The 7,666-nt window shown below is 41.9% G+C and overlaps 1 protein-coding gene across 1 annotated transcript; it reads left to right on the top strand.

The window, feature by feature from the left end:
• Positions 1-3,685: 3,685 nt before the first annotated feature.
• Positions 3,686-7,214, top strand: S100P (S100 calcium binding protein P). Its single transcript, XM_026847167.1, has 2 exons — positions 3,686-3,857; positions 7,021-7,214. Exons 1-2 carry the CDS (start codon positions 3,720-3,722, stop codon positions 7,168-7,170), a joined length of 288 nt encoding a protein of 95 aa, XP_026702968.1. The 5' UTR covers positions 3,686-3,719; the 3' UTR covers positions 7,171-7,214.
• Positions 7,215-7,666: the final 452 nt, after the last annotated feature.

Here is a 7,666-nt window from a genome sequence, read left to right as displayed (position 1 = left end):
CCCCCCCCCCCCCCCCATAAACAGAGAAAGAATGGGTGAAATAGAAGCTAGCTCAAAGGAAATTTCCCTCTCGAGTTTAGAGCAAATACTCCCAATGCCTTGGCATTCCTCAACGGGGGATAATTGAGACTCGAGTGGGTGGACTTCGCCCTGGCCTTCCGTCGGGAGCAGACAACACTTTAAGGGTTTTGGTACCTGAGAGGCTCCCAGCTCAGGGGAGATGCTGGTCACAGCCCTGCTGCCATCCAGGAGAGCTCAAAGGGTCTCTCTGGTGGTGGCAGTTTATAGGGTCCAAGATAACTGATTTTTGCCAAATACTACCTGGTGCCTTCCAGCAGTTGTACAAGAATTTGATGAACATGCAACCCTGTTATTGTTCCATCTGATCACATCCCAGGCCCAGGTGTGCCAGGCCATCAGGGCATGCTGGGCCATTATAACCTTTTCCAAGCAATCAGAGAGGGGCAGGAGCCAGGCTCATTGACGTTATCAGTTTTTACCTCCACAGACTGGGGTATAGCTGGGGGAGGTGGGGGGTGGGGGTGGATGGAATCACACCTAGCACCAAGCAGCCCAACAAGGAGGGGCAGGGAGTAAGAATTGCACCACCACATCCTTCTACTGTAACTTCCTGCACCTTTTGGAATAAGCTTTATGGGATGATAAATTCTAACAGAAGTTGAACATTTCAGCTATCCCATTTCAGCTATTCAACTGGCTCTGACACAAATGGTTCTTTAGACTAGAGCAGATAAATGTATTTATCCAGACTTTTCCAAAACAGACTCTGTTGCAAAGAGCATAGAATAAAATTTATTCTGTAAGAGAAAATCAGCACAAGGTCACACAAATCTCATATAAGACTGAACATCTGGCCAGGTGCCACAGGATTTGAGTATATCTGAATGGTTTTTGAAAATTATTTGTGTGACTGTCCACATTTGTATCACATAAATAATTTAAACTTTTGGTGTGAGGAACAGCAAAACCTAATTCTGTACAAACCCTCAGTAAATACTCATCCAAGCTGTTGCCTATATCATTCTTCAAAGAAAGAAACCTGAAAGAAGCAAATAATGGATATTGTTTACATTAAAATAATAGTATAATATTTAAACAAGCACACAGAAAATGGGTTATCTCACTGGGAAGCTGGACAGATGGGTTGGCATCAAAACACTTGATCTCCTGTATGTGCCTTCTATTTGTACTCTGTTTTGTTTTTGCAAACAGTTGCAATAGTCTGTGCCTTGTGCACAGAACTGCTATTTTTAATGGAAGACAAATTATAAGAAAATATTTAAACAATGCAAAAAGTGTGAACTGAAAACTCTGAGCAGTACTGATGTGTGTGCACATGCATGAATACAAATACGATACATTAAAAAAAAAAAAAAAGCCAAGCAACAGTTTGTAGAAGTTCAAGCCCTGTGGTTTATTTTGCATTTTAGCAATTTTGGAGCTGTCTTCTCAGAAACTGTGTGTCCCCTGTGTTAGCAGAGGAAAATGTGTCAAGAACGAGGACACCTTTTCTGCCAGGTTATATGGCAAAGGTGTGAACATACTGACGTATCCTGTTGACTGAAGCTGATGATCTCCCCCTCTGCCTCTTCAGGGTGATTTTTGCCCTTCTTTTTTCATAATTAACACCCATGTTCATGATTCAAAGTCATGAGAATACGTGAAGTCAATGTTTTCTGTTGTTACGTTTTTCTTTGGGGGGAGGACTTGTTTTTTCTTTAATGGCCATGTTTAATATTCACGTTACAGATATATGTCAGAAAAGGACAAAGAAAAGATCCTGGCACTTGACCCACCAGCAACTGCCATTGTGTGTGTATGCAAATACCAGATGAATGTTCATTCTTAACAAGGGCCAGTTGTTTGCTCTCTTCTTCCTTCTTCTGAAGGAACCCCACAAGTTTCAACGTGCACTTCCATGTAAAAACATCACACTTACCTTAAAACCCTTTATCCACTTAATGCAAATCAGTTGCAATTATGTTATGAAGTTGAATTCACAGGAACAAATAGTTCTCATGAACTGTTTGAATAAAGCATACAGCCTGAGATGGTGCTGTGATTTTCTGAGAAATGCAAAATCCCTGGTTGGAAAATGTAAGACAGAAAATCATGGGGTTTTTGTTTCAGAAAGGTGCTGGATTTCCATGTATTTGTGATGTGTAGTCTTGTTCTGAGACGTTGTAACTCTTACAGGACAGATTTTGCCTGGTGAACAGGTGGCTATAGACATCTGGGAGAAAGGAGTTTAATTTAAAAAATTTTTCTCAATTAAAAACCATTTTTTGATAACTTGTCTATAGCATAACATGAGTGGAAACTTACCTTCAAGCATGCAGAGGTATGTCCAAAGACATCCAAACTCAGGTTTAATTTTGGGAATCCATGCTCAGGATCTTCTACGGAGAACACTGTACCCGGGGGTTCATCAGCATGATTCATGGATGATGCCTTAGTTTTGCTGGGTTCCTGCAAATAATTCGCTCAGTGTGTCCACTCTGCATCTAGCGTAGATGTAACTCACCTTAAATGAGCTCTTCCAGTTCTAGCACAGCCACCTGGAGTTTGACAGAGGCCAAGTTACCCTTCCGCTTGGCCAGAAATTTTAACTTGTTCAAAACTCAGTGTAGCTGTAGCTGATCAGCTTCCAACACCTGAGATAATGTCGTCCATGTACCACTCAGCTCCCAGCACAGATCCTCAAACAGCTCTGTTTTGTGCAGGTGTGGGTCCGGTGTGTTTGGCATTTCAATGATGGGGCACCACAGTTTTCAAGCAAATCACATGTTCATCAGAAGCCAGAGGACCACAGGACTTCAAAGTGACCTTTTGTTTTCAATACAGTTACTTTTTTTGCAAGGTTTGATGCTGCATAGTATCAATAACAAGTTATTTCACTTCAGATCAAGATGGCTTTTGGTACTGTCTGTTTGCTCAAGTATCAGATTTATTCCTTCAGATATTCCCATCTGAGCAAGTTGTCTGTGGAGCAGCTCTGCAAGGCTCCCTTCACTGGCCCTGGAGAGATGCTGGTTCATAAGACCTGTTTCAGACACCCACTATGGATGGAGTGCAAGCCCAGGGGACGAAGTTAGCTGTCTCTCTTGCAGACCTCTACTTTTGATCCAGTGAATCCCACCCCCAGTGTGTGCTAGTGAGCCATCTGGTCTGCAAGAAAGTCCTCTGTATGGCAGAGAGGGCAGTCTATGTCTGCTCCTGGCTCAGCACAGGCAGCACCTCGCAGAGCCCCTAACTGTGGTAGTGAAGTGACATGTTCCTCTTCCTCCTGAGCAGGCTAGCAAATGCTGCTGGGCTATCAACCCTCTGTTCACATGGGGATATCTGGGGGAACAAATCTGATTCTTGAGCAAACAGCCAGTATCAAAATCTGATTTTAATTTGTTAGTCACACTGTGTATCTTGAAGGAGAGGCTTGTTTCTGCTAGTGAGCAACTGGTTGTACCAGCCACACCAGGGTGATAAAGCTTGAGTTTTGAATAGCTGTGAGCACAGAGGTGTGTACACCAAGCAGTGCTCAGATACGGATGTTTGCTAAGGGATTACTGTCCCTTTGGTGTACGACCACGGATTGGATGGGACAGTTGCATAAAAAAACCCAGAGTAAGACCAGTCTCCATCCTCCAAGAGAGCCCTGAGGCCGTTCCTGTTCAGAAGAAAGCCGGACTCCAGCAGCAACCATGTCTCAGCTGGAAACTGCGATGGGAATGACCATCGCTGTCTTTGACAAGTATGCAAGGGCTGACGGCAACAGGCAAACCCTCACCAAGGCAGAACTAAAGAACCTCCTGCAAAAAGAACTCCCAAACTTCCTGTCGGTAAGACAACAGCATATCATTTCCATGTAGCAGGTGCAAGGGCTGCCTGCAGACACAGGATTTAGTATATACAATGGTTTGTAGAAAAAATTTGGTTTAAAAAGTATTTGCACATACTGTGTAAAACTGATTCTAATATTCAGGGCCATTCCCTGTTGACTAACTTCATCACTCGAGTTATCAGGACAATGGCTTTGAAATTAAGTTTCATCTGCAGAATTCCCTGGATTTACTACCTCACATTGTGTCACAACTGCTGTGAAGGTAGTTACGTTGTTGGCAGCTGAAGATCTTGACTGCAGATGGGGAATCTCTCTAAATATTTATACACTTACTTTCTCCAGGTATTTATACTATATACTCAGTGTGCTCATCAAAATGATGCATAAACAAGAACAGCAGATGAACTCAGAGCAAACTGGTTTGCCTATGTTTTTAATAGTAAAGACCTGAAAAAGTATTTTACAACATAAGATTTGTATGTAATCATCAGGTGCAATTGAGTAGGTGTATATATATATATATATATATAAAGAATATCTTAGTGGGTATTCAAAATGCTTAATATATTATAGTAAAAGCTTTAGCTGCCTGGGAGACAAAGTGCTTTTTGCTTTCAATTGTTTTTTATTTGCTTCCCTTCACTAAAATGCAGAAAACACTTCTAAAGGGCTTGTTCTTTCCACACAGGAGTAATGTTTATCTATCTGTACAGTTATTATTCTTAATTGCAAAAGCCTAGAATCAGATGTTCCAAATGTGGCTACCACGTTTCGTATCCAGCATGATTCAATTTTTTAACAACTGTTTCAGGGCACTGAAGCCAGGGTACTTGATACAATTTCGTGTCTTTCCATGCAACCTAGATGAAATCACTGTACGAAATGCATTCCTGATGAATTTATGACTCACAAATGAAACACAGATGCAATATTCAGAATAAGACCCTGGATGGCTTGGGGGAGAGACAGTTGAAAATGTCTCTGAAAAAACTGTAAACCAGATCAGTGGTGTGACCCAACAGCATCCCAGGAAGCATCCTATTCCCGATCATGGAGCTGTATGCTACCTATAGCACTTCCACATAAAGAAAAACAAAACCACAAAACCACAATTCTAAGAGGGCATGGAAATCCCCCAGAATCTTGACATATGTTCTAAATAAAGGTGGGGAGCCACTGCACTAGACAGCTACCAAATGGAAAGATGATCAAAAATTATTCCTGGCTACATTTACTGGCCAGGCACCACCTTTTCCAGTTCCCCAGCAGCTGCTCTTAGTGGTTCTACTTATTTCCTGAAACTGCTGGAAAAAATGGAATTTTCCAGAAGGATAATTAGTGGTAGAAATAAATCCATGCCACAGAACTGAAGTATTGGACTTGGTTATAAAGAGTTTCCAAAAAATAATTCCTACGTGTGCATTTCAGAATTAATTCAGAGGCTAAAACTACTTTATATATTTCAAGAAATATTTTTTTTAATTCACTCATAAAATTAAAACTGATTGTAATTTGCAAAGTGAAGAGGAATAACACCTTCCAGACACATTCATCAGACAAATCTAGGGAACTGGTTCAATTTTTAGTGATTTTAAAGGTGCATATATTTAAAGTGAAACACGACATTACAGAATGAGAAATTTACTTAATTAGACCATGATCAAGAAGTGCCTTCAGATTTCAAGTAATAACTGAGTTAAGTAATAATAGTAATTATTTTAAATTCGTGGACATTTTCCAAAAGTTTATGTAATTTCTGTCTAGTATAATATCAGATTTATTTTTTGGTTAGCTTCAAAATCTGCATGGTTGTTTCTTATATTAGGTAGGTCTCTACTGACATCTCCTGTTGATTTTTAAAACTGCGTTTTCTAAAATCACAAGATAATCAGTGGCAGGATTCAAGCCAAAAAGCCGTCCTGTAAGCTACTTCAGAACACCCCCCCGCCCTTTTTTTTTTTTTTTTTTAATATATATTTTGGTAAAAAATTTTAAAAACAAGTCTCTTTTTACTTGGTGGTGACTTGCTTAACATCAGCCTCGAGATGTACTGGTTCAGTCAGTCCATCACAATTATGACAGCTTTGACAGAAAAAGATTTGTCTGATATTTTTCACTGCTGTAACTCAAGCTTAGCATCATGCTTACTTGAGGAGGCACCTTCCCGGGTGTCAGCTTCTGTGAGCAGCTCGTGCAGGGCACCAAGGCCAGAGGGAGCACTCAAAGCACTTTTGAGGCTGTTTGCATCTTTGCTGGGGTAGCAGTGTTTAATGAAGCTTATATTTGACATTTGCCCCAGGAAAGCATCATTTTGCAAAACTTCAAACCGCCTGAGCTCCAGCCGAGCCTCTCCAGGGGAAGACATGGCATATAATTCAGCTGGGTACTGTCTTCAGGGGTTTCCACTACACAGCATTAATCATGATAAATGTTGTTTTAAACATAGAAAACATGCCTCTCCATGCTGATGCATGATTGCAGCACTCAGGTATAATAAACCCAGAAGCATGTGCTTTCAGAGGAGGTGATGTGCTTGCTGATGCTGTGCAGAGGGTGGAAAGATGTGGGACTGCGCACATGCCATGAGGATGCTGGGACTTGCGCTTGGTCCTGCTGCCACCCAGAACCCCCAGCCTGGGCCTGAGGCCAGTGGTGCCATGAGTTCCTGCAGGAACGATGTGCTTTTCAGGCAGCTGGAGGAGGAGATGTGCGGCTCCCACCGAGATGGGTAGTCAGAGGTACAGCAGTCCCACATCCCGTGCTGGGCACTGAACAGTTGTCTCTGCCAAACATGGTGTGAAGAAACTCATGGCTTTATACCCAAAGACATAATGCACAGAACAAGTAAAGACAATGAAAAAATAAGTCTCATGAGAAGAAAATGTGATAACCAGATATTCTGGGCAGGCCTATGACAGGGCTGCATGCAGGAGCCGTTACATCTCCATCATGCCCCCACCTCCCAGGCAACTCAAGCGCGATCCCCCACAGAGAAGTACAATATGTTCAAGCTGGTGTCAGCCTCATGCTCCCTGGATGACCCCCTTCACTCCTTGACGAGGGCCCAGAGCCCCACCAAGGCCCTTGTTCGGGTGTGGGTAGTGATGCAGCGTTAGGGTTTGTGCCGCCTCTCACCAAAACCTGCTCCCTTTCTTTTGCAGTCGGGGAAGGACAAGGATGCTATTGATAGAGTCTTCAAGAACCTGGATGCAAATGGTGATTCCCAAGTGGACTTCAAAGAATTTGTCCTCTTTGTGGCATCTCTGACTTGCTGCTGTCATGAACATTTTGAGCAGAAAGCAGCCAAATAAATGTCAAACTGCCTGTGCTCCATATGCTAGTGGTATGGATCCCTTCGCTTCATCCATGTATCACCATGCAGATAACAAGCATGCTGGGCTGTAAAAGTAAATCCTACTGTGCTTACTTTCCTGTCTTGAGTTGTAGACTCCTTCTTGATTAAGAAATCAAAACAAACCCAAACACTTTTTTTGGTTTTGTTTGTTTGTTGTTTGTTTTTTTTTTTTTCCCCAGCATGGAGGATTCTGTGCTGGTGAACAATCTCATCCAGCTCATATGGACTGACTTCCTGTAACACAATAAAGCTTTTGCACCAATATAATCATATTACTCTACCATCAGCAATGTATGTACGGTTGTACACTATAACCATTCTATTTTAAATAAATTTAAATACCCCCCCAAATAGCATTCCATAATACTTTTTCCTGAAGCAAGACTAGTGGCAGCAGTTATTGCTTCTTTACCCAGAAAATGTCCATGCAGAGAAGTAGAAGAGTTTGCTTT

The sequence above is a fragment of the Athene cunicularia genome, assembly GCF_003259725.1.
Source record: "Athene cunicularia isolate RWA chromosome 4 unlocalized genomic scaffold, athCun1 chr4_part1, whole genome shotgun sequence".
NCBI lineage: Eukaryota > Metazoa > Chordata > Aves > Strigiformes > Strigidae > Athene > Athene cunicularia.
The sequence above is the reverse complement of the archived record's forward strand: the minus strand, read 5'-3'. Positions and strand labels throughout refer to the sequence as shown.

Bases quoted from the DNA above. Each gene is read 5' to 3' on its own strand.
- S100P (XM_026847167.1), top strand. From the start codon at position 3,720: ATGTCTCAGCTGGAAACTGCGATGGGAATGACCATCGCTGTCTTTGAC. The intron at 3,858-7,020 runs GTAAGACAACAG...TTTCTTTTGCAG, and splicing joins AACTCCCAAACTTCCTGTCG to TCGGGGAAGGACAAGGATGC.